At 35.7% G+C, this 27,830-nt stretch overlaps 1 protein-coding gene across 11 annotated transcripts in view; it reads right to left on the bottom strand.

Annotated features, from left to right (window-relative positions):
* Positions 1-1,098: 1,098 nt before the first annotated feature.
* Positions 1,099-27,830, bottom strand: part of LOC137408300 (uncharacterized) — a 129,812-nt gene continuing 103,080 nt past the window's right edge. For 6 of the 11 annotated variants that reach the window (XM_068094773.1, XM_068094770.1, XM_068094771.1 and 3 more), the window contains 4 exons: positions 16,387-16,473; positions 14,590-14,677; positions 5,911-6,114; positions 1,099-2,544 (listed from right to left, as the gene is read on the bottom strand). In XM_068094773.1, the coding sequence (XP_067950874.1) occupies positions 1,764-2,544; positions 5,911-6,114; positions 14,590-14,677; positions 16,387-16,473 (1,160 nt within the window). In that variant the 3' untranslated portion in view covers positions 1,099-1,763. Of the gene's footprint in view, positions 2,545-5,910; positions 6,115-10,335; positions 11,854-14,589; positions 14,678-16,386; positions 16,474-20,689; positions 20,774-22,923; positions 22,954-24,969; positions 25,073-26,832; positions 26,988-27,830 lie in introns of those variants that run through there. The other 5 variants (XM_068094768.1, XM_068094767.1, XM_068094769.1 and 2 more) reach the window with 3 other exon arrangements.

Genomic DNA, 27,830 nt, shown 5'->3' with positions numbered 1-27,830 from the left:
ATTTCTGCTTTAACTAGGGTCTCTTACCAGAGACCTGGGAGTTTGAGCACTCACTTCAAGATCTTAGCTGTTCCCAACGGCGCACTTTTCTGCAACTCACCTGAGTTTATTGCCGTCGGTATCTGGGCAAGCCACATTTTATGCATCCGTTCTATTGCGCCCAGTGCCCCAATGACTACTGAAATTAGTTGTTCTTACATCCCAGCATTTTTCAATCTCTTCTCCAAGAGGGAGATATACTGTATATATATATATATATATATTTATATATATTCATATGACATCGGTAGGTCACAGTAAGAAGAGCCTAATGTTTTCACACAGTAGCAACACATAAATATCAATCTATGATCTTTGACTTTTTCGTGTCTCTTTGCTATTATCTAATTGAAACGTGATTTCTTATGAGTTAAACGAAATGTGTAGTTCATTTTCATCATCGATGGCGTTATGTTTATTTTTTATGTATAGAGGCAATGAAAAGATGATTGTTCAGATTCACATAGCCAAGTTGTTACATATGAAACAAAAATTTTCAATGCACTTTTAAAGAGACTTAGATAGCCAGTCTTCACGATTGATTCTCGTACCCTGCAAACAACAGCTTGCACCCCTGATCTATCTAAACAGTATTTGGCTGTTACACCAACCTGCTAGGAGTAACATCGTAATTTGAGATGCATTCTCTATATCTAGTGTGGAAGCCCTAGAGCTCATAATTACCCATCTAGTTTGATATGTTGCTATAAACACACATACTCAGTTTGCAACGTTTAATATTTGCTGAAAAATTATATTAATGTTACTGAATTGAGTAAAAAGATGAAAGTTTTTAAATCAAATCCAATTGCATGTTCTAGAACATAACGGCAGCAAGGTTCAGCCAAATGATGTTCCGCATTCAGCCTACAGCACTGTGCTTGTAAACTATTAAACTGACAGTTTGACTAGGTAGAATTTTAAGAAGAGTTGTAACCTCAACTAAATCAGAGGAGGTTGGCTTTATGAAATTTAAACAAAAAATTGCTATGTGATCCGATAGGTTTCACTGAGGCATTGAAAAAAGGTTGGGAGCCTAATTGACACAAATAAAATACGTACTATGGAAGAAAATATTATTTTGAGAAGTTGTGTGTCACATACAAAAATGGTATTGCAAAGAAAATAATATTCTCAGAAGCTATAAGCCATTTACAGTAGGATTGTTGCTGAGAAAATAATATTTTAAAAAGGCATTTGCTACTTACAGAAACACACAAGGTCTATTTATATGAAATATAGTAATATCGGTTTAGAACATGGATTGCATGTTCTGGCAGGTAAAGTTCCACATTAAATCTTCTACAATAGTCTTATTTTACTACACAATAATTAATTTTTCAGTACAAGGTTAAAATTCTCTTGCAGTAGGTTTAGTTATTCCTAAAAGAAAAGCAGATAATTTGGCTAACAATTTAAACTAATTGCTTTGCTGTATCTGGTTATAATCTATTCAAAACGAAAAAAAATGTTCCAATTAGCACCTTGTCTAAAAGCTAATGAGATTACTTTGCAAAAACGAATCACAACTATGATTTAAAATGTTAACTCTATAGCAAGAACAAGGCAAAAGTAGCACAAAGTTCCCAGAAGACAAACATCTAAGGCTATGCTTTAGTACACTGATTCCTTTTTGCCGCATAATTAAGATGCGATGAAAGTTACAGAAGCTTAACGAATCTGCTTTCTCCACTCTGACGTGTCATGGACTTTCCCATTATAATTTACAACTGATGCTGGAACCGATTTTTCGGTTTGTGTTTTCTGGAGCCCTTATTAGCACTTCCATAGCCGTCAAAAGGCTGTCTATGTCGCCGCCCCGGCCTCATAATAGTCATGTCATCCTCTCCCGAGCTAACATCTTCCTCTTCACCATCCCGAACTGAGCCAGGGCTTGGTGATGATTCATACCCTAGCCTAGGATCTAAATTATTTGTGTTACTCAGCTGTGGTGAAACTGAGTTTTTCCTGTGAAGTGTATTAGACCCAGGCTTTCCCTCATCAGTTGATGAATTATTCGGAAGGATATTGTTAGGTCTTCGTCCACTGTAATTTCTGGTGAGGGGAGGATGATCTCGGGAAGGCTGTGTGTAGCTGTCATCTAAGGCTAAGAGAGAGAGTGGAGCCTTAGGCTCTTTGGACCGATTTGAAATAGGAGAATCTCGAGGACTTGCCTGATAATAGCGCCGGTATGGGGCCACAACTTCATTGTCAGCAGGAGATGTTCGTAGGGGAGTTGGTGGTGGTGTTGGTGCAGAAGGATTCATAACATGGGGAGCTTTCATTTTCGGAGAGGCTGTCTCCTCAGTTCCTGATATGTTTTGGTGGGTGAGTAGAGCTAGACCCTCTGGACTTATTCCAGGTAGAAGAGTACTCGGAGGCGGACCAGGTGGACGTGGAGCTTGTCGTTTCATCGATCGAATGCTTGCACGAGACCGAGAGAGCTGCGGATCACCGTTCATGGCTAAGTCATTGTTGCGAGAAGATGGTATGGCCGAATGGGACCTACACAAAATTTGAGACTCGTAAAAAAACTAACTCGATATTTATTAATAATCTATGAAGCAATATTGAAATACATTTACAAAAACTATCCTTAGCTAGTATGACTTAATTCATTAATCTACTAAACATGTAACGAGGTCATCCATTTGTCAGTATTTTTTCCAATCACTTAACTGTTCTTTATATTATAACAATTTTATACCGTTTTATACTAGAACCCTGGTAGTCCGATGCGCCATGAGAGATAATCAGGTAAAACTAACGGTTGTACAATTATTCCAAAATCCTTCAAAGCAGACCATTGGTCCATTGGTTATCATGTTGGTCTACCGGTTGCGAGTTTAAACCCTATATGACATTAGCATTTTTTTAACATCAAACCGGTTTTTCGGACAGACAGACGGACAGACATGCTCTTACAATAATAAAGGTTATAACCAAACTTGAAAATACCTTGCGAATAGCGGTGTTTGAGAAGGACAGCCTGATTCAAGTTGTCAAAAAACTCGGCTTTTTTCACATCACACCCGCTTGCTACTCAAAAACATTTTGTGTTTTAAGCAATTGCAGATCTTTACAAAAAAGTTTACACAAAAAATTTATTCTGAAAAAGACATACATATGATTGGTTCAGTTCAAATAAGATTTTTAAATAGCTATAAAAAGCAGCAGCTTCTTTAATTTGCCAACATAAACAAATAAAACGATTAAAGTGGGTTAAAAACAAGCCAGAGCAAAAATCTGATATATTTTTGTTCTATATATGTGACAATTTATCTATTTCTTACATAATAGCAGGGGTAACCCAGTCTATGGACTTAACAACCCTGAAAAACACCAAATTTCTATAAACAAGTTATTGCATTAGATTGTATTTTTCCACTTTAGAAACAGGATATGATGACATAATTCATCCATATTTATTTGGCAAGAATTCTTGTAAAATTTCAGCTACGGCACGCAAATTTCTAATTTCATACTGAAAAGCTGAAGTGTATCTTTGTTTTCTCTGAGTTTCTTATTGGGAAAGTTTTATGGGCACCCACATTCAGCTTTGCATAAAGGTCGCGAAAGTAGTGAAACATTTTGCGTTGCAAGTTGTTACAAGTTGCCTTGAAAATGAAGAAGCTCCTGAACAATGCCAAGTTTACTGCCAGTTTTAACAGTGCAAGAATGTACAGTGCACGTATGTACAGTGCCAGTATGTACAGTGCAAGAATGTACAGTGCCAGTATGCACAGTGCAAGAATGTACAGTACAAGTATGTACAGTGCAAGTATGTACAGTACAAGTATGTACAGTGCAAGTATGTACAGTGCAAGTATGTACAGTGCAAGTATGTACAGTGCCAGTATGTACAATGCAAGTATGTACAGTGCCAGTAGGTACAGTGCAAGAATGTACAGTGCACGTATGTACAGTGCAAGTATGTACAGTGCCAGTATGTACAGTGCAAGTATGTACAGTACCAGTATGTACAGTACCAGTATGTACAGTGCAAGTATGTACAGTGCAAGTATGTACAGTACAAGTATGTACAGTGCTAGTATGTACAGTGTAAGTATGTACAGTGCCAGTATGTACAGTGCAAGAATGTACAGTGCCAGTATGTACAGTGCAAGAATGTACAGTGCAAGTATGTACAGTGCAAGAATGTACAGTGTAAGTATTTACAGTGCCAGTATGTACAGAACAAGAATGTATAGTGCAATAATGTACAGTGCCAGTATGTACAGTGCAAGTATGTACAGTGCAAGTATGTACAGTGCCAGTATGTAAAGTGCAAGTATGTACAGTGCCAGTATGTACAGTGCAAGTATGTACAGTGAAAGTATGTACAGTCCAAGTATGTACAGTGCAAGTATGTACAGTGCCAGTATGTACAGTGCAAGTAAGTACAGTGCAAGTATGTACAGTGCCAGTATGTACAGTGCAAGTATGTACAGTGCCAGTATGTAAAGTGCAAATATGTACAGCATAAGTATGTACAGTGTAAGTATGTACAGTGCAAGTATGTACAGTGCAAGCATAACGTTAGCAGTGGCCGTAATCTGTACAGTCGCAGCCATAAGAGAGCAAAGGAACTACGCTCTGCATATGACGAGAAGTGTAATAAATGCAGTCGTCCAAACCACTACGCAGCCGTCTGCAAATCGGAATCTGAGATGGAATCATGAGATGAACAGCAGAAGTTAGACTGAGTCATTCGAACATATAACAACAAAGGTAAATAGAAAGATTTATGCTGCAGTATTTGTACTTAGTAAGCAGGATACAGGTTCTTCTTGTAACATCGTACCGATGCAGTTCGCTCCATGCAATTGCAGACTACTGAAACTACACTTACATCTTGGAACGCCAAGCGTTGACAGCCGCAACAATATTTTGTAACATCTTTACAGACGAGTTCCTGTGCTCGCCAGTGAAATAAGGATGGGAATTTGTGTAAATTCAAGTACATGTACTTCTGTACGCTCGATAGTGTCAAGCAACATGGCAGCTGGATGTAGAGTTATTTGGTCCATACTACTCACCAAAGACCCGATAACAGATAATGAAGCAAGGGTTGACTTAGTGCCTTAAAGGGTTCCTCAGGTCAAGTTTTAAAAGATTTCACCAGAAAGTATAGATATCTTTTCATCAGTTCTGATGAAAAAACAATCTGATTGTCAGGATATTTCAACATTGAAATCGACAAAACTTGATTACAGTTGAAACAGTCAGAACAAACAGACTTTTTCAAAAAACAGATGTGAGTCATGTGACATTGACTGATAGACCGTTGTGGCATCGGCTATTGCATTCCAGTTGCAGTGTTAGACATCTCAATTGACATACAATTTATTTTGTATTTGCTCATGATGATTAGAATAATGCTTTAAACATAGCCTTCGACACATTGCTATGGATGTTTTAAATGGTATAAAGATAGGTTGGTTAGAATTTGTCCCATCATTTTCTTCTAAATGCTGTGGAAACATATGAGTACCCCCTGCTGATGAGACCTTATATTTATTACTTGAAAAGATTATGAACAACTATTGACATCATTTTTGGGAAATACTTGGCATGTCTTTCTCTTCTGAGCGTTTTAACTGCAATCAGGTTTTGTCGATTTTAATTTTGAAACATCGATTATTGATGATGCTAGCAAGAAGCTGGAGTTTGACAGTGTGCGTTGCTATACGCGCATTGATATTTCACGGTATAGAACAACGTAGAGAGAGTGTCTCACAACTTAGCAAAACAACAAAAAATGCCCTATCATTATTATAGTTGGTGATCATTTAACTTAAAATCGTTGGAGTTGGTCAAATCTTGGTGACCGAAAAAGGCAGGCAAAGGGTGTGTGAGATTTATGACAACCTGTGCAAGTAGTTGCTGGATCGTGGTCTAGCTAGCTGATTTTTCATTTGCATTTCTGGATTGCTGTGCCAAGGTTCCTGTTGGTCATAGACAGATGATGCTGATCTTCCATCGGCAGCAGGGTCAGTTCTCATGTCTATGCCATCGCTATCCAAGTATCTTGCTGATGACATCATGTATTCGTGCTCATATTTGCGCCGCCTCCTTTAACAAAAATGGATTGAGCTTTATTTAATTTCAGAAACCAAAATGCTCAAAGTACTAGAAAACATTCTATATAAACATACAGTCAAACATAGGTAACTGGCCCTCGGATAGCTTGAACACATGGTTAACGCGAACGGTTTTGTTTGGTCCGTTCCTATGCAATGATAAATTGCTTCAGATAACTCGACCTCAACTTCGTTAACTCGAACAGTTTTTTGCCCAACGGCTACAGAGATGGTTGTTATCACTTTAGAATATCACTTTATTCCAAGCCATAGAGATGAACCTCAACTTTTAGTAGTTCATAGGCGTCGTTATTACTATCATCGGCAAATTATTTTCGTCAACGACTTTTCTAAAGGTTTGGTAAAATTTGATTTTTAACAAACATCCGCTTAGCGATGGCCCTTCGAAAGCAAGAAAATGCGAGGTAACCTTCGGATAAACTTCAATAAAAATCGACAAAATTGATCTTGGTTAAAACGCTCAAAAGAAAAAGATGTCTTTTCTTCTGAGCATTTCAACGGCGATCAAGTTTTGCCAATTTTAACCTGAAAAACGTCCTGGAAGTCACATCACCTAAAACAACAAACAAATCTCAAGTTATAGAAAAATCTCTATACCTTTTGATAAAAAATTTTTAAACTTACATTAGAAGCATTTAATTTGAAACAATCCATTTATGCTTTTGATTTATATTATAGTTTGTATAATTATGTACATGTATCTACTAATAAATAAATGGACTTGTGGCAGTGCTTTGATAACTTGAACGCTCTGATAACTCGAACACTTTCACTCGGTCCCGTGAAGTTTGAGTTATCCATGTTTGACTATATATATATACATGTATATACATAAATTTATAAGGTTTATATATACATATAAACTTCAATGTTTGAGTGTTGGTCTGTTTGTTCGTGTGGCCAGTTATGGCGATAAAGTTTTGGGAACAAAAATGTAATTTGTACTGGACTTGAACTGACAACCTCCAGGTCTGCAGAGGAGCATGCTAAACCACTAGGCCAAGCGTTTACATTGCTATACTTCAATGCTAATTAGTCAAAACACTAACGCTTAAATAGCATGCTTGAAGATCATGATTGTGTGAGAGATCACGACACAATTTTTTTCTAACACTGGCTTAAGTTATAATAATGGCTTTTATTATAGTAAAAATTTAGACATCTCAAGTTATTCAAATTCATTGAATAGCTTGAGATTTTGTTGCAAGTAAACCTTTAAAGAGCATGATGAAATCTTTTTCCTAATGCTGGGTTAAGCTATAATGATGGCTCTTATTATAGTAAGATTAACTAGCTTGAGTTACTCAAACTCATTGGGTAAAGAAACTTAAGCAATTAAAAATAAATTTTTTATGCAAAAACTAATTTTGTTTCCCATGCAATGCCTGGCATTTGGTTAGTCGATATTTATAAATATCGAAGTTTGTTGTTCGTCTGTTCAGCTATAGCGATAAAAATCTAGGAATGAACTACGAACATTGCAACTGCAAGTCTGTAAACAACGAGGCTAAGCATTGGTCTTACCATACACTGTATGCCCTTTCCGCGATTGCATACACTCAATTATTAATTAATACGTGCGCCTTCAAGTCACTTAAGACTTTTTTGTTTTACTATATGGATGTTTTTCTCAATTTCTTTTGCCATACGATATCAACAAAAAAGGTTTTCAAGAAATTAAATTTTGGCAGTTAGTGTACTGATTACGACAAAATAACAAAAGTGTTGATATGCTATTTGCCGATATTCCTCCCAAAACATTTGAAAGAGATATATGTTGCTCGCTATCTTAGTTCCGTGTTATTTGTTATAAGTTATAGTAAAAATGAATTCGAAAACAGATATGTGATAAAATTTAGGTTCATGACAATGTTGAAGTTTTGTTTAGTAAAATACATACTAAAACTTAGCTTCCAGTATGTGCTCAGAAAGCTAAATTTATTTAAATTAAATTCAACATTTATGATATACGTCTTTCTCGAAGGTGAATACTCCCCACAGTAAGTACTGCACATAGTACATTGTAATGCTACATTTTCTTGCAGATCATAACCACTAAATACACTGAAGTTTCTGGAGATAATTATACCTACTAAGGTTAACACATTATTTTGTTACTAATTTCTAATATGTACAGTACGTATATAAAATTTATTTAAAAAGAAAATTACTATTGTTTCTATACCACTCTATACCATATTTCTGCTACAACAATGAAACGAATTAAAATCATATTATTGTACACCAAATAATTTTTTATTGTAATCGTAGCAAAATAGACTTCATCTAGCCATTGCTTGGTAATTATTTCACATTTACCCTTAAACACCTTCACAATCATTTTATTTCTCTTCTCTTTTTTATTTCAACAAAGCACTTTTCTCATGATACGAAATTTAAAAGGAAATTGTTTGAAAGCTTGAAAACCTTTACAGTTGTTTTATTTTTTCTCTTATTTTATTCGAACTGCATCCAATACTTTTATCATAATGTGAAGTTTGAAAGTTAGAATGGTAACCGTCGTTATATATTAAATAAAAATAGTTTTTCTGAGCAGACTTTTTATTACCAGGCATTTAGCTTGTAATATTACAAGTTGACCATTTTTAACATAGTGATTAACAGCGATGTTTCTGTGACAACTGATTTTCCCTTTTTCCGCTCTTGTAAGACCATTCACTATACTATTCCCTATAAAATGTGTCCATTGAAATTTCATGGCAAAAAATGTAAGGTAAAAATTGGAATTACATGTGCATGAAGATGTAAGCTGTAGTGAAATCAAATGCATTGGAATTGTGCTCTCATGGAGCCCAAGCGCAAAGCCCTTACATTGTAGTTACCGGTATGTATGATACAAAGCTCAGCTGCCTTTGTTCTCAGTTTAAGATTCAAGATATTCACTTACAAGTATTACTGCACTATAAACAATCAAATGGAGACAATGATAGATTACTTATTGCTAACAGTGAGGAAAATGACAAGGGATTACATAAGGTTCCCCACATGTAAAATGAGTAAACTGCAGACAACATTTACTGCGAATTGCTACATCCATATGAGAAAACTAGCTAAAGTTCAGCATAATACAATACTTTCCTCTGAAAATATATATGCAACTACATAAACACTGGAACCAACATTTTCTACAGATTTCATTTTATGGATACTTCGCATCTATTCTTTAAAGGTTGATTCGCAACAAAATTCACATTAGTTATTTGGTATCAAGATCCACCATGTCTTACTCTGCTGTCTTGTAGGTGCAAAATATGTGGAAATGTGATTACAAGCTCTTGAAAGCTAAAAACGAACAGTTAATTGCAGCCATCATAAAAACGCCGTAGGTTGGAATCCCTCTCCAGAATGGCTCAAATGAGATGTAGGTGAACAGGATGGGCTTCTGTTCGCACTTTCAGCAACCACATTTGTCAAAATATTTTTACAAATATACTTCACACGTTCTATAAAACCATGTCTATTGTCCTTACGCGTCTATTTCATCATCATTGTAATGCTGTCACTTTTTTAGCACTGATATCTTATAACTTACTGTGAAAATTCGTTTAATTTTTTAACCTTGGATTGAAAGAGTGCATGCCATCCTCTGATAAACATGAAACGCCTGTGACAGTGAAAAAATGCTGCAGAAATTGTTCACGCCATTTGGCAGGAAGTATGGGTTACATGATCAGATTACGACTAGATGTTTAGACCAAGCTAAAACGAAACTGTCAAGTAGCGAGCTTCTATACTTGTTACGGGCTTTCCAGTAGAACCCGAAGTGTTTGTCAAAAACAAGTACTATGAGACGTTTATATTGAGCTTTTTATTGGCCTTTCAATTCATGTGATAATATCACGTGTCAAAACGATGTCGTGTTGAGTACGTCATCGAAATGAAGGGATGTCAACCTACAGCGTTTTCGCAATGGCTGCGATTAACTGTTCGTTTTTGAGCTCTAGAGAGGTTGCAATCACATTTCCACATATTTAGCACCTACAACGCAGCGGAGTAAGAAATGATGAACCTTTTGATACCAAATAACTGTAATAGGAATTTTGTTGCAAGTCAACCTTTAATTTGTGCATGCTTTGAATCGCATCGCAGCAATGATAAATATTTCACCTGTGACTTCCATCAAATCATCCTGGCTTCAACGACCAATTGTATACAGTTTCTACGACGACGATGACGGCTACAGACATCCTTTATTTCAGATTCTTAAAAATTAACGACACTGCTTACTACATACAGCAAAAAAAAACAAAAACATATTTAGATGTTAATAAAATATACACATTTTTCCATAGCAATTCAACAAAAGTTATATAAAAGATACATATTTGATATAAGCATCATATGTCATGTGACAAAAAGTAAATGCGTGGAACCCACAGCAAGTATTTACAAGGAATGCTTTGAAAACTCGATATTAGCAGAAACAGATTTGTGATATTTTGAGACAGAACTCATTCCATGAGTGCTGCCTACCACCATGTTTGACAAAAATATCTTTTAATGTGACAAATAATTTTTTGGCCACTATAAGTCAAAGCTAGGAACGTGATTACCAAGCAGATCGCGGCTAGTAATACTAAAGATATGCATTCATTATTTACCAGAGATTGTTGTTAGAACTGGAAAGAGCTGAATAGCCAATATTGAATATCTCAGCTTTGAAACCTCCCTACAGATTGTACTGCCCCATGTTAATCCACACCCTCCCGAAATCATTCAAATGCTTTATAAACACTGATATGCCCGAGTAAATATAATTTACAGGAGTCTCATTCAATGAGGCGCAAGCCAAAAAAACCATTTTGGTTAGTATAGTTCTTCTTTCTGCAGTTCACCCAATTCTGCCGGTGTTATATTTTTCCTTGAATTGCTTCGTGCAACACGAGAGTGCTTTGGAGGCAGCGCAGGTTTTGGAGCTACCGGAGGTTTAGTACGACTGCCTGGCCTCATAATAGGCATATCTTCATCATCTGAATAGCTCGGCTCCGCGTCTGGATAAGCAGCGGAACCAGGCTGAGGGCTTGCAGCGACTTGGGATGCAGCGTAGTGAGATGACACCTGAGCTGCAGTTGGAGGGTAATATTGACTGGGCTGGGCATAGACGACTGGCTGAGACGCATTTCTACTTTTCATTTTATGAACAGAAGGCGTAGATGAAGCGCGAGAAGGTCGTCCCGGGCGAGGGGCGGTATTCAGAGAAGATGGTTCTTGAGGCGGTGGAGGGGCCCGCCTTTTTAATGATCTCATACTAGCTCTAGACTGGGAGGCTGACTTTGTGTAAACTAAAGGCTTGGGGTCAGGGAGGTTATCCATATTATCACCGTATGTGTACTGTCGATTAGATCTCAGGTTGCCGATGCTTTGAGTGCGTCTGGTTGGCTGCATGCTGTGCATAGAGGGAGGAGCGGAAATTGCCATGGGAGCACCAAAACCAGGTGGGCGTTGCTCTCTCGCAGCTTGCCTTTTCTCCAGCTGTGCCCTCTTTCTTTCTTCATTCTGCTTATTTAACATGGCTGCCAGCTCTCCGACATCATCAACTGTGCCCTCAGGGTCCACGCGTTGCTGCTTTCTGTGTGCAAACGAGTCCATTGAGGAAGCTCGCGAGCCATGCATGGACATTTCAACCATTCCAGCATTCCTAGATGTGTTTAATCGGACATGACTCGCTCGCCAGTCCTTCGCACGGCGTCTACAAAAATAAAGCTCGAGCTGAGAATCTTTGCATGGCAATAAAAAGTAGTGACCCATTTTCATGATAGTAAAAGTTCGAAATATGTCATAGCGGTACACCAGTTTTTAAGAGTGATCAATATACAAAGGGAAAAAATTACATGCGCCTCTGATCTGTAGGCATCTTGTGTGAAGATGAAAATGCTAGCAACAGTAAAAATGATAGGACGATAAAGAGCTACACAAAGCTGCACAACACAGTTCAAATCAATGAGCAGTACAAACACACAAGTTGGTACTGTAACAAGGTCAACTGCCTGTTTGTCACATACCGCCAAAAACTTATACCAAACATCCTCTGTAGATCACAAGGTACACGCAGGAATGAAGAAACTCATGCAAGACCATAAAATGACTGTTGCTGAGAAGAAGACATGCAGCTACACTGTCTTAGAATATAAAGTTTATTTCTTTTTCCATGTGATCACAACTTTTAGAAAAAAGTGTTTACTTTTTATATGAAGCGTAAATCCATGTGATTTATTCTAGGTCCTGTTTGGTCATCATTATGTGAAACATAACTTGCTAACATCATCAGAGACTTTCTTACCATAACATAGTATTGCATATCATAACATAGTACTGCATATCATAACATAATACTGCATATCATAACATAGTACTGCATATCATAACATAGTACTGCATGTCATAACATAGTACTGCATAACATAGTACTGCATATCATAACATAGTACTGCGTATCATAACATAGTACTGCATGTCATAACATTGCACTGCGTATCATAACATAGTATTGCATATCATAACATAGTATTGCGTATCATAACATAGTACTGCATGTCATAACATCGCACTGCGTATCATAACATAGTATTGCATATCATAACATAGTATTGCTTATCATATCATAGTACTGCATGTGATAACAATAGACAATAGACAAAAGGCAGTTACATGATATAAACCAGCCTTTGTATACTTGCGAGTTATTGTTCCACTTCTGCATACTTACATATGACTGTCACACCTCCACATGCTTACATATGACTCTCACACCTCCGTATGCTTACATATGACTGTCACACCTACATATACTTACACATATCTGCCGCACTTACACATAGCTGTCACATCTACAGACACTTAAACATGACTGTCAAACCTATGTGTATACTTATGCATGATAGTCCCGCCTCATATAATTTAGGGAAAGATACACATCGCTATACTGCACATTTAAAAAGGTATAAATATTGTAGAGTCAAAATTTTTTCCCACAAGCATATTCATGGTTTCATATCAGTGAAAATTCAATGGGTCTGAAGTGGTACCATTTGTTCTGTTTTTGCGTTAAATTTAAATGAGATGAATATATATTACAATAACTTGACGTACACAGACAGTTATATTTAAATAAAAGAAAACTATTGCATGTTTTCTGTGATTCAAATAATTATCATAATAAAGGAAACGAATATATACTTTCACCAGCTCTGATCATTTCTATGACAACTGGAATTGTTAAAATATGAGAGTTATCACCTGGAAACTTCTGTATAAAAACTATCGAAATGTTATATTTGGTCCGTTGCCGATCAAATAATTATGTTGAATCTGTTCCTAACGTGGAGAAGTAAGTAACACACACATGCAGATACACTGATACAGCAGCTAGACTATATATTGCCAGGCGAGGTAACACCACAACAAATACAAGTCTATGGAAGCAGAGGAAACTTTAAGGTTGTAAGAGACCAAATATGATATGCGGAGAGAGAGGGCACCAAATAATATCATACACAGAGCACTGACAACACTTCTACCACTTCAATTAGTCTACCTTGACATTGCTCCTTTCTTCCTCCTCCACCGACGATCTCCGCAGTCGAGTCAATGAATTCAAGGCTAGAGCCGAGCCTTGCTTTATGGTTGAACAAACTCAACAACGTATTATTCTGAATGAACGTATTACATGACCTCTCGAAACAACCGCTAGACAAACTTACTGAATGTGTCCTCATAATCTAGTACTGTTTGATTCTAGAAGACCTCTTGATAAGCTGAGAAGCAATATTTAAATATCTGTGCCAATTCCCACTAAAAAACTGTTGAATGAAATAAAACATCCCTCCATAAAAGCTAATATGGATATGAAGGGAGGACAAGTCAATGAACTTTAGCAACTGATGACACCAAACACCACCGACGCATGTCAAAGACGCTGCGCCTCCAACCAAAATCTACCAACACTAACTACACTAGCGCCCTTAGCAGCTACATGGGGCCTGTAGACCACATAGACTGTGGCACACATCACGGAAAATTGGCAAACCTATTTTCAGCAAAGCAAGAATTAAATAAATCACACATTAAAGTGACGCTGGCAAGTATTCTCCCAATAGAGCACTTGCTAAGTGTGTCACTTCATCTGTCATCTGTCAATCCCTTATCAGCTGTTAAGCAGACTCACAATTTAATGAACTAACAATTTCGATATCAATACATATCTATTCAATATAAATTATTGAGCCAAAGACTCTTGACTAAATAATAAAAGGCTAGTTATCTATGATTTTATACCCAATTCAGTGCATATCACTAGAATGTCATAGTATCCAACATTATTTAATTCAACGAGTAGTTATAAACAGGATCAAGGCTATTCAAAGTTCCCATTGTCACACTACCAGACTATACTAGATCAGTAGTTAGAGAGTAGACCCAAACTTACCTTCTCTTGCTGATGACGCAGTAGAGTATAATGAGTATGATGAGAAGAACACCGACAATTGGAAGAACTATTTTGAGTATCACTTGAACTAAAATAATACAGAACTTACTCTTAAAAACTATACTATTAAGATATTACAATGATTAGAAATCTGCCAAGTCGACTGATAATATGGAGTAATGTTGAATGAAAACAGTGAGGTAAATGATTGCTCAAACAATGGATATAAAGTGAGTAGCAAAGGACATGCAATGTCATTAACTTCGGTCAACTTACTACTACCAAGAAAAGTATGAACGCCATACAAACTAAGGACAACAAAGCGCTGACACTTGTCTACAGCGCTTATTCTGAAAAGCAGAGACTCACAACAAGGAGCACTAGCCCTTCCAACTTGAATAAAATAACACAAACTATTTAGGAATTAACACTTGCAACACATGAGAAAGTGACTCCAAAGTTATTATGGTAATACTCCAGCTAGTATTATATAAAACAAAAAAAATTACTCTTAAAAATTTGGATCATCTTATATAACTGATAAAAGTCAGACCTTGATCTCTACATGCAGATTTTTACTTTATATGAAGAATCAGTATCATTTTGTTAGTAAATAAAAATGGTTGATTACATACACCTTTATTTCTCAATAAAACTAGGTATCACAATACGGTTAAACCCTGGGATACGGTGACCCTAGAATATGCTTTTTTCAGATTCCGATGTGTTGTGGAACACGATGTTTTTCAAGTCCCTGGTTATGGCATTTTATCCGCCTTACAGTATGCCCAAAAATTTCTAAGATGCTGATACGTTATTGGCCGAAATGCTCTCTAACCATTGTTTACAGCATGCTAAGTAAAGAGTCAACAGAAGATTGCATCACTTTTTTAAAAAGTAGATACAATTAATTTAGCAGTCATTTTATACAACCAATATATGGCAAATTAACGAAAATTTGCTCAAATTTTACTTGTCTTATCTAACAGTTGTCTAATATGCCAAAATATATGGTAGTCGTTTAATACACATATGTAATTAACATGCGTGAAGACTGACTGATGAAGTTTCAGGTGTAATTAGCAGGAAGATCAAGTTTGAAATACGATGATTTTGGATTAAGTGTTGATTTCCAACTTAGTTTTTGTTAGCTAAATACTAATACACTCAGCTATTAATTGGTTGTAACTAAAGTACATAAGAGATTTATCACATGCCTGAATCTAGTTGTAACCTGTGCACAGTCAAACTTTTATTAGTTGTCTAGTTGTTTATTAAGCCAAAGTCTCAATTGATAACATATAATAGCTTGTGGCTCATAGATACACAAGTTTAAGTCTTCAATGCTGAGCATTGGCTGTCATCTTGTTACATCGCCAAGTATATTGAGAATTCATCGAGATCTCATTTTAGAGCAGTATACACTGAAATTTGAGTGTAAAAAGCATGAATATATTTTAATGACTTTACCAATTTTCATCCTACACAATTTTCACCAAACTTCACTTGATGCTTTCAAAAAGATGTTACAACACGAGTGGTCATGTTCCTATTAAAATTCTGATGTTATGAGTTTTCTGACAAGCGAAAGCAGGTTATTGCTGTATAACATGTATATATGCAGTCAGTATGGAAAATTTTAAATTATAAATAGTTAAGTGAACAAACTTTCTCTTTCATCTTTCAAGTTTTATTGTCTAAGCAGATATTTTGCTGGAGAAAACCTAAAAGAGATCCTATAATAAATGTGCGTAACAGCATAAATTACAGGTACGAAAAAATAAGCAATCGACTTACCACTACCCTTCAAGTATAGCTTGCCACCGACACAGTCGACCTTGACAATGGTTTGTGTCTTTCTTGTTTTGGAATTTCCTCTGATGTCTAAAAGATAAATTTAATATCTTCTATATTAACAACTCGAGGATGATGTTGTAAGTCGTACTCCTATGACTGCCAAAACATATAATACATACAGATAGATAAATCTGATGACTCGCAGTATTAAGCAATCGTGCTACAGTATTTTTTAGATTACTGAAAGGAATTGCAAGACAGGTATTTTTTGTTTTATAAAAAACAATAAATATACAGTTGATTTATTTTATGTAAGAGTATCAAACGAGAAAAATACTAACAACATGTAAGGTAGGAATATCCATATGATCATGTGCTTTATCAATTCCTACAATACTAACAACATGTAAGGTAGGACTATCCATATGATCATGTGCTTTATCAATTCCTACAATACTAACAACATGTAAGGTAGGAATATACATATGATCATGTGCTTTATCAATTCCTACAATACTAACAACATGTAAGGTAGGAATATACATATGATCATGTGCTTTATCAATTCCTACAATACTAACAACATGTAAGGTAGGAATATCCATATGATCATGTGCTTTATCAATTCCTACAATACTAACGACATGTAAGGTAGGAATATCCATATGATCACGTGCTTTATCAATTCCTACAATACTAACGACATGTAAGGTAGGACTATCCATATGATCATGTGCTTTATCAATTCCTACAATACTAACAACATGTAAGGTAGGAATATCCATATGATCATGTGCTTTATCAATTCCTACAATACTAACAACATGTAAGGTAGGAATATCCATATGATCATGTGCTTTATCAATTCCTACAGTACTAACAACATGTAAGGTAGGAATATCCATATGATCACGTGCTTTATCAATTCCTACAATACTAACAACATGTAAGGTAGGAATATCCATATGATCACGTGCTTTATCAATTCCTACAATACTAACAACATGTAAGGTAGGAATATCCATATGATCACGTGCTTTATCAATTCCTACAATACTAACGACATGTAAGGTAGGAATATCCATATGATCACGTGCTTTATCAATTCCTACAATACTAACAACATGTAAGGTAGGAATATCCATATGATCATGTGCTTTATCAATTCCTACAGTACTAACAACATGTAAGGTAGGAATATCCATATGATCATGTGCTTTATCAATTCCTACAATATTAACAACATGTAAGGTAGGAATATACATATGATCATGTGCTTTATCAATTCCTACAATACTAACAACATGTAAGGTAGGAATATCCATATGATCATGTGCTTTATCAATTCCTACAATACTAACAACATGTAAGGTAGGAATATCCATATGATCATGTGCTTCATCAATTCCTACAATCTTATACAATAACCCCTCGCTATCCTTCACAGGGTAAAGACTATTCATTAAAAAATAAATGAGTATAAATTAAAAAGATAAAAGACATGAATTCCTCTCTCATACTCTGGCCCAGTGATTACTCTGCGAGCATCATTAGAATAGGGGCTGTCGCGGTACGCTCTTTTCTTATGTTTTGTGAAATGTAAAAGTGTGACGCACCTGTGACACCCTTCACCATGCCTCTTAAATGCCCTCAACCCTCTAAATCTCCTAATGAACTTAAAGATTGACTTGCAAAAAGATTTACTTTACAGTTATTTGGTATCAAAAGATTCACCATGTCTTACTCTGTTGTGTGGTAGGTGCCAAATATGTGGGAATGTGATTACAAGCTCTTAAAAGCTCAAAAACGAAAAGCCGCCGTAGATTGGAATCTGTTTATTTCTCTGACGTAGTCATGACAGTTTGGTTATGGTCTTGTCATGTGATGTTCTCACGTGAATTGAAAGGCCAATAAAAAGCTCGATATAAATTTATCATAGCACTAATTTATGACAAACACTTCGGGTTTCACCGAAGACCCCCGTATCAAATATAGATGCTCGCTACTTTACAGTTTTGTTTCGGCATTATCTAATCGTCTAGTCGTAATCTGATCATGCGACACGATACTTCGCAAATAATTTTTGCAGCACTTTTCAATTATCACAGGTGACCAACAGACTCGTCTTGATAATCAGACAATGATATGTACTCCTTCGAGGTAAGGTTAAAAAATTAAATGAATTTTTACGGTAAGTTATAAGATATCACTGCTAAAAGTGACAGCATTACAATGACGATAAAACAGATGCGTAAGAACAATAGACATGGTTTTATTGAATGCGTGAAGTATATTGGTGAAAATATTTCGACGAATAAGGTTGCATGAAAGTGTAAACAGAAACCATCTCCCACAACTACGTTACATTTGAGCTGTTTTGGAAAGAGAATCCAAACTACGGCGGTCTTGTGTGGCTGCGATTAGCTGTTCGTTTTTGAGCTTTTAAGAGCTTGTAATCACATTTCCACATATTTTGCACCTAAAACACAGCGGAGTAAGACATGGTGAATCTTTTCATATCAAAATCAGCAAATGAACTTAAGAAAAAGAGAATAATTCCTCCGATTAATAAAAAGTGACTTTATTAGATATGGGTTTATTAGTTTCTGTTTCACGGATTTTCACCTTTTGCTACAGTTGGCAAAATAGCCTATCTTGACAAACTGCTGTTTTTGCAGAGTTGTCCTCCGTCGAGCGGAGCGAGCAAAACAACAGCTTGTCACAATACGCACTGCAGCTGATGCATCAGCTGCACTGAAAGGTAGTTGTTCTCTTCCGTCTATGCGGATTGGCCGCGATGTTATGTCCGTCGCTGCACTGGTAATCATAACATACTTGGCCCAAAATATTATGTAGAAGAAAAATAAGATAAAAACGTTTAACCAGAGACCAGTCTCTGCGGTAGACTTTAGTGGAACTTAAAAACTTGGGCTACAACAGCAACTAAACATGTTATTATTTGTGCGCACAGTCAGTTTTATTTGTATTTTTGTATCGGTCAATTTTATTTGTTCTAAAGTAAATTCAGTTTCATCGCTGGTTCATTCATGGTTTTCAGTTAATTAGATTATAAATCAGTGGTTAACCTTTTTCCGTGTATTTCCCACATTGACAAACCACACTTTGAGATTTCCCCCTCTCTAGCAGCCGAAAATTGTGGTATTTTTGCCACCTTCAGATTGCAGGAGGAGGTTTTTCAGATAGCATTTTGTCATACAGTCAAAATGAATCAATTATCAATTGAACTGTGATAGAAATCATATTTTATGGATAGTTTGTCATGATATACTTTTTATTTATGGAAAAATAAAGTTCAAGATAAACACAACAATAGAGTAATTTAATTATAATAAACACAGTACAAAGTCAGCAGTCATGAACGCTTAGTGGGCCCTCTGCTGCTGTTTATTTTTTACTAGCTTTGGTATATTTGGTGTATGCTTGTGTGATGCCTCAGTAGTATGGTAGTGATGCATAGCTGATGCAATGCAGACTAATTATCCAATAAGCTGCTTGATACATCACAAGGCTTGGTTTCCGTATTAATACAGTTCTACCCACAATAAAAGCATGTATCTGCACCATGTATGTGGTGAAAATACAGTACAACAGCTATATCCTTGAAATGCGCGTAATCAATATTCTCAATCTGAAGCTTGAGAATTTCCCACCTCAAATTTCCCACTGGTGGAAAATTTCCCACTGGTCAAGAACCCCTGTTATAAATAGATAAGTTATATGGATGCTGAAATTCAATTACCATGACCTCTGCTACAGAAGTTCAACATTAGCCAGATCAGGCCATTACAGTATGACTTTTTGCAACCTCAGTTGCAGTTTAAAGATGGCTTAATGTTAGCATTTTTATCTTTTTTTTTCTACATTAACTTTTGGGCTAAATCCTTGTGATTACCAGTGGAGCGACCGACATAATATCGCAGCCAGGTCGCATAGACGAAAAAGAACAACTCTCTTTCGGTGCAGCTGATGCATCAGGTGCAGTGCGTATTATGACAAGCTGTTGTTTTGTTTGCTCCACTCGACAGGGGACAACTCCGCAAAAAACAACAGTTTGTCAGGACAGGCTATGGTTGGCAGTCCCGTTTGACAGCGAAAAACAAAGGATTAATTTACACAACTGCAAAATATTTCATATAAATCTCAGATGTACTGTTACTTTTGAATCAGCTAAAATTGATAAGTTTAACTTAAATATATATCCTTAACAGATCATAACCTATTCATACTAGATAGTACAACTAATAACTATGTACAGTATATGCAGATAGTAAACTATACATACTGAACCAGTGTATTTCATAGGAACTTTCTTCATCACTTCTTTCCACGTCTATGCGAACTTTGATTGTGTGAGGCTCTTTACTCCCTTCAAATACAGCTCAATGACAATTTCTTCATTCAGTAATGCTGCTGCTCTCTAGCACAAGTTGAATCTAACACTTCATGAAGTAAAAGTCATCAACAGATCTTTTTTGTTTAGCTGGTTTTATTAAAAGGCCCTGTCCATCCTAACACTATCTAACACGTATCTTTAACTTCTTTATCCTGCCCACCCGACCCATAAACACAGATGAGCACAAATCGCTGGTCATGTGTCTGCTCGTACCCCACGTCAGCAAAAAACACCCATTGAAAATCTGTTTTTGTTCAGTACAAATACTCGTTCTTATTAGTAAGTTAGCACAATATCTATATTTGACTCACTTTTTACCATTTATTTACTTGTTTAAAACAAGAACAGATCATAACAAAGATAATGAGTAAACGTGACAGTCATCGCTGCATTAGAACACGAATAACCAAAAGCACAGCAAAAACATTGTGCAAACAGTTATTTCGATTCAAAAAAGGGAGGAAAATGCACAAAAATGTAACCGAATGGGTGACTAAATCTATATGGAAAAGCCAGCCGGAAGTGTTATCCGGAGCTGTTTTGCAAGACTAACACGAGCTAGAACCAACTTAAAACCTTTCTCTCAGCGAGCATGCATAAGCCATTTAGTAATATGACATGCACTTCAATTAATTTTGTAAAAATTGAACCAATAAAGCAAGTTAAACAAAATTAGCTGATGCATGCTCGCACGGGTTTCTGAGTAAAAACCATAGATGGATACTATGAGATGTCTATAGGTAGGCAAGGTGGGCAGGAGTTCGAGTCACTCTCATATGTCGCGAGGCCAGTCCAGAGTGTCAAGGTCACACCTAGACTAGTGTTTAGGCTGAGATGAAAAAGGTGGTTTGGAAGCAAGTTGATTAGTACTGCTACTCTGTCCAAATGAATGATGCTTGCCACGCAAATCTTACCTTACAATGAATAAATATCCACCATAAGATGTGAAAGTCGAGCATAAACTTGCTTTTAAATTTGAGGTAGCTCCAACAGTTGAATACCTCAAAAAATTGCATTTTCATAAATTACATTAAGATGCTAGTTAAAATTACGCGTAAAAAATAAAAAATTATAAAATATGCTGGCAGAAGCCTAGTTCATAAAGACGAACTTGCACATAACTTTTGTGAAATTTTTTACATCATTTGCGATTGTTTTTGATGGTTGTGGTGTTTTCGATTGCCAGGATGTTTTAAGATTAAAATCAATAGAGCTTAATGGCGATTAAAATGATCAGAAGAAAAATACGTGCGAGATGATGTCACTAGTTGTTACCACTGAAATAGCTGATATCAGACATTGTGTTCGAGTTGCAGCGCTAAGCCTCTCTATTCTGTCGATATCTTTGCAACTATATACCTCATAATCACACTTTCGCGTGATCTGAGCATTTTAACCGTGATCAAGTTTTGTCGATTATAATTTTGAAACATTCTGGCAGTCAGATCTCCTCAAGCATAAAAAACAATCACAAATAATACAAATATTCCGATACTTTTTGATAAACTCTACTGAAAGTTTGTGTAAGTCCATTCTTAAGGAGTTCTTATTCGTTCTTAGGTGGTGGAATAAGGTACAGCAATTACAATGTATTCTTAAGGAGTTCTTATTCGTTCTTAGGTGGTGGAATAAGGTAAAGCAATTACAATGTATTCTGATGGGACTTCAAAATACGATGACAAATAAATAGATTGAGTGAAGAGGCTTGAATGTACAACTTTATTCCTTCAGACATAATCGTCATCTAACAGTAAAAGTTCTTAAATATTTGCTAGCTAAAGAGACTCGAGTTTACCAAGATGTTTTGAAGAACTTAAATTAACAATTTGTTAAAAAATAAATGACGAACTCGGTTTTATTTGTCTGAAACTTCTGAAAATTAGACATAAACAGCTCGTAGAAACTCATACAAAACTATATGACCTTGCAGAGAATGATGACACTCTGAACTGCTCTAGCTGGTGGGTGGTGCCAAGGGAAATATGCTGCTGTGAAACAGTGGTACGACAGATATAATTCATGTTTACTCTCTTTAAACAATATATAAGTACTTGGCTATATTTTAAGTTTATTATAAGGTAACTACGTCAAGTGATAGAAATAAAAGCGATGTAGCATCATACCTGCTGTTGGGTCGTTTGCGTTATGTCCCCCTAACGGACAAAGAGGAGCAGAAAATGCGACAAACAAATAGAGAGATTGAATAGAATCGTCAGTAATATTATACACCTTGTTCTTGTATAATTCTATGTTTATAACACATGCAATACATTATGGACTTGAGACATACACATGTGGGTATCATGCTGATATGAACATTGTTTGAAGGATTGTCCACACTATATCACTCTACAATGAAAGGTTTTGTACTAAGAAAAGCCAAGCATATCCTATCTACTACTGTGTACTAGTTTATCATATTTATTACTGTATACTAGTCTATCATATTTACTGCTGTATACTAGTCTATCATATTTACTACTGTTTACTAGTCTATCATATTTACTACTGTATACTAGTATATCATATTTACTACTGTGTACTAGTCTATCATATTTACTACTGTATACTAGTCTATCATATTTACTACTGTTTACTAGTCTATCATATTTACTACTGTATACTAGTATATCATATTTACTACTGTGTACTAGTCTATCATATTTACTACTGTGTACTAGTCTATCATATTTACTACTGTATATTAGTCTAGCATATTTATTACTGTATACTAGTCTATCATAATTACTACTGTATACTAGTCTATCATATTTACTATTGTGTACTAGTCTATCATATTTACTACTGTGTACTAGTCTATCATATTTACTACTGTATACTAGTCTACCATATTTACTATTGTATACTAGTCTATCATATTTACTACTGTATACTAGTCTATCATATTTACTATTGTATACTAGTCTATCATATTTATTACTGTGTACTAGTTTATCATATTTACTATTGTGTACTAGTCTATCATATTTACTACTGTGTACTAGTCTATCATATTTACTACTGTATACTAGTCTACCATATTTACTATTGTATACTAGTCTATCATATTTACTACTGTATACTAGTCTATCATATTTACTATTGTATACTAGTCTATCATATTTATTACTGTGTACTAGTTTATCTTATTTACTACTGTATACTAGTCTATCATATTTACTATTGTGTACTTGTCTATCATATTTACTACTGTGTACTAGTCATTTATCTTTACTACTGCCCAAAAATGGATTGTATTTATGTTAAAACGTGGGTATTTCATGATTTCAACTTACTAAGCACTATGAATTTAGCTGATGTAACATACAAAAGCAGCATAGCATATATAACTAGGACCACAAGATTTTCCTCCTCTTTTACTAAAGTGGGATTGTCAAATTAACTTGTCAAATTTGCATACAATGACTGTGATGTACCAAATGGAACCAACACATTATGCTAGGAAAAGGGAGCGGGATTTCCTTCAGGCAACACAATGAGATCTAAAAACTCTCAATCCTTTGCTCAAGTTAAAACTGATAAAACAAATACTTGAATGCGATTAAAAATCACAAACTAGAAAGGAAATTCAGATATAATAAGCCATGATTAAACTGTCAAGCAGTGTATGACTTTTATCTAAATATTGATAGTCTATATTACGTAGATTGTGCATTTTGATTGAGACTTAGTAAATGCTGATCTGAAACTGTTCCTGACTATCCATATGACATGTTAAGACAGGTGTGACATGGTGAGATACTGGTAGAACAGGGAGAGTTTACATTCATCAAATATAATCAACTACAAATTATGGTTACTGAAGGTCAGAGGTGAAAGAAGGTTATACAATTAGTCATAGATTATAGAAAAGGTTTAAATGGACCCATCATGTGCTAGATATAGAAATAGTAGTGATTAAACTAGACTAACTGTAGACAGCAAAGGAGATTTTCTTGAACCCAATGTCCTCCACATGCTGCAAGCCAAATGTGCAACAGGAAATATGCAAAAGCTGCTGACCACAAGTATTATTAAAGTTTTGTTAAAAATTGCATGTGCTAATCAGCTCTTAAATTTACCTATGGATGTTTTTCAAGGAGTTCGACTTCATCGCGAATGATTTCCCAGATAATGAACCACAGCATGAAGTATAGCAGCAAACTTACCTAAAGTCATGTAGTCGCCACCAACTTCATCTATGCATTTGTACTCCAGTTGTTCGCTCTCACCATTTGTATAAAACTCCTCCGTAATAAACATAACTGTGCCCTAGAAATATAATGATTCATCATAAACTCTTCAACTCGTATTAGTCAGGTCATGCCCAATACCTAAATCTTTAATATCCAGTTATAATCGAGTTTAAAATAATTTGTGGTGAAATTTTGCTCATTTAGTCACTATATGCTCGAAAATTTATGCTTCTTCCAAATATAATCCGTCCTTGTTTTTCCAATTGACGTGAAAAAAACAGCAAAAAGTTGGAAGATCTAGTTGCAAGAAAGCCTTCTATACCCAGTGATGTAACCGGCACTATGTATATCATGTCTCCATCAATTTTCTAAAAAACTACATGACAGGCATTGACCTTGTAAGCTATCTCATACACTGACATGGCCATTGTACACATGCATGTGTTTCAACCTTCTGAGTACATTACCAATCCTCACTTTTTATATAAATACAGTAGGCGCTCCTATAACGTAACCCTTTATCATAAATTACACATAAAGTAATGAATTTATGAAGTTTTGGCTTATATTGCGTAAGAAACACCGTATAATGTTTAGCCTCAAGTTGGTGCAAGGTCTCAAAGTCGATTTAAATAACGAGAATCCCATAGTTGGAATTACAAATATAATTTTTTCCCATGCCGTACTTGAGAGGTATCGATGTATCTAGGTACTATTACATACAGTAGATGAGTACCCTTGTCATCTAACGCATCGTGAGTGCTTCTTTAGAAACCTATTCCAAAATAACTGACGCTTGACTAACCGCCTGATCGTGTAATAGTACATGTACAAAAAAGTAGTACATGTAGTAAATAGTATAAAAAACTATATAAAACTAGATGGCTACTAAATGTGCCAGTTGTTTGTCAATTAAGGAAAATTAGAAAAAAGTGAAATCACAAATACGGCGAAACCTCTACTTACGAAAGTACTCGGTTTCGTAAGTAGATATGTTTGTAAGTTGAAACCCATTTTACAATGTCAATGCCCTAATCCATTCCAAGTCCGCACAAAACTCAGACATGCTAATTGTATAGATAATAAATACATGTAGTAACATGAAGCATATAACAAATAAACAGTACAATTTTATTATTATATTATAACATAATAAAAAGAAAACGTACACATGGAAAAAGAGCAGAATAATAATGAACAAAAACTAAAACAGTATGTTTGTTTACCTTTCGACAAACATGGCCGTCTGAACGTTGGCCGTCTATGCGAGGCAAAGCAGAGACCGCCGTGAGTAGGAGGACGACAGTCCGAGAAGGTTGGTTTTGATTGTTGGTATTGTTTTGTTGGTATTGTTGTTTTGATTTTGTTCAGAATAAATATTTGAAAATGTATGTAGAAAATTTCATTTACGTCGCGATGAACTGAAAAAAATATCCAGAAACGCATAAAATGAAGTGCTAGAATCTAAAGTTGTTCTACCTTTCATAGGATACGTGATAACTCCAAAGTATACAACGAACAACAACAAAACAATTTTTCTTTACCTACTTTTGCTAACGAATGAAACTGATTCAGGCTTGACGTACAGTGCCATTATACAAAACAGGCCATAATACGAAAGGCCTTTTGTCTCTAAAAAAATATCTCGTAGGTCGAAGAACAATTTTCACTACAACACATTTCGTAACAAAAAAATTCTATACGTAGAGTCTTTCGTAAGTAGGAGTTCCATTGTTCTACAATTTATGTAACAACAGATCAAGGTGACAAAAGATAAGAAGTTACCCCCTCAATCTTTTTAAACTAAGAGATTAGTTAATATGCCACAAAACTCACATTACACCTGGTATAGCCATTGAGGTGATACTCTGTTTCAGATGACGAGTAGGTACATTCGCAGGTCGGGTTTGTCACACTCTTTTCGGGGTACTTATCAGTTGCAATAGTCAGATCTATAACTTCATCAGAAAGTTCGTTGCAGACGGATAACTCTGTCAAGTCAAATGACATTTTCTATATCAAACATTGGCATAAGAGAGAATAGGTTACTATAGATGCTATCAAAACTGCAGTGCCACATTTGTATAGAGAGCCTGTATGTCTATGCAACATCATGTCTACACTACTTACCTGATGTGCTCGGACATACGTCATTGGAACTCAAAACACTATGACACACACAGAATGGTGCAATAATAAAGAAAAAATGATGTCATCAAGAGTGAGTGAAGGCAAATCCTTCCGCATCGAATCAATGTTGCGAAGTCAAAAATAAAAGGAAAAGTAAAAATGCAACAGAAGCGAGACAAAAAGCTGCTGGACTACAACTGAAAGCTGACGATGCAGTGGCCAAGCGACATAAACATGACGAAAGAAAATCTTCCTCTATCACCTTTAGCTTCGGCATCGATTTTTTCGCTGTTCCCAGCTTTACGGCCGGTAAACATTGAGTCTCTCCTAACTCTATAGTTAGATAGGCCAAGAGCTAGCCTTGAGGCAGAGATATCAGTGTTAGAAGCTGTAAGAGGAACCACAAAACAACAATAGTGGTAGGACGGGAGAGTAACATGAGCACTAAGATACCACCAGTAGATCACCACCATAGATGCATAAATAATAGAGAGGAGTTCATAGATGCATAGCAGAAGAGGGTGAAACAACAAAGAGTGACATATATGTAGTTCTGATTAAGCATGCAGAAGTTTTCATTTAAAAAAACCAATATTAACCAATACATTAACCAATATTAACCTGTCCATGTGTGATTTTAAAAACATCAATCTCATCTGTTTGATAACCGCAAAGTCACCTCAAAAAGTAATATAAATCCAATT

Source organism: Watersipora subatra, chromosome 11 (assembly GCF_963576615.1).
Source record: "Watersipora subatra chromosome 11, tzWatSuba1.1, whole genome shotgun sequence".
NCBI classification, from domain to species: domain Eukaryota; kingdom Metazoa; phylum Bryozoa; class Gymnolaemata; order Cheilostomatida; family Watersiporidae; genus Watersipora; species Watersipora subatra.
The sequence above is the reverse complement of the archived record's forward strand: the minus strand, read 5'-3'. Positions and strand labels throughout refer to the sequence as shown.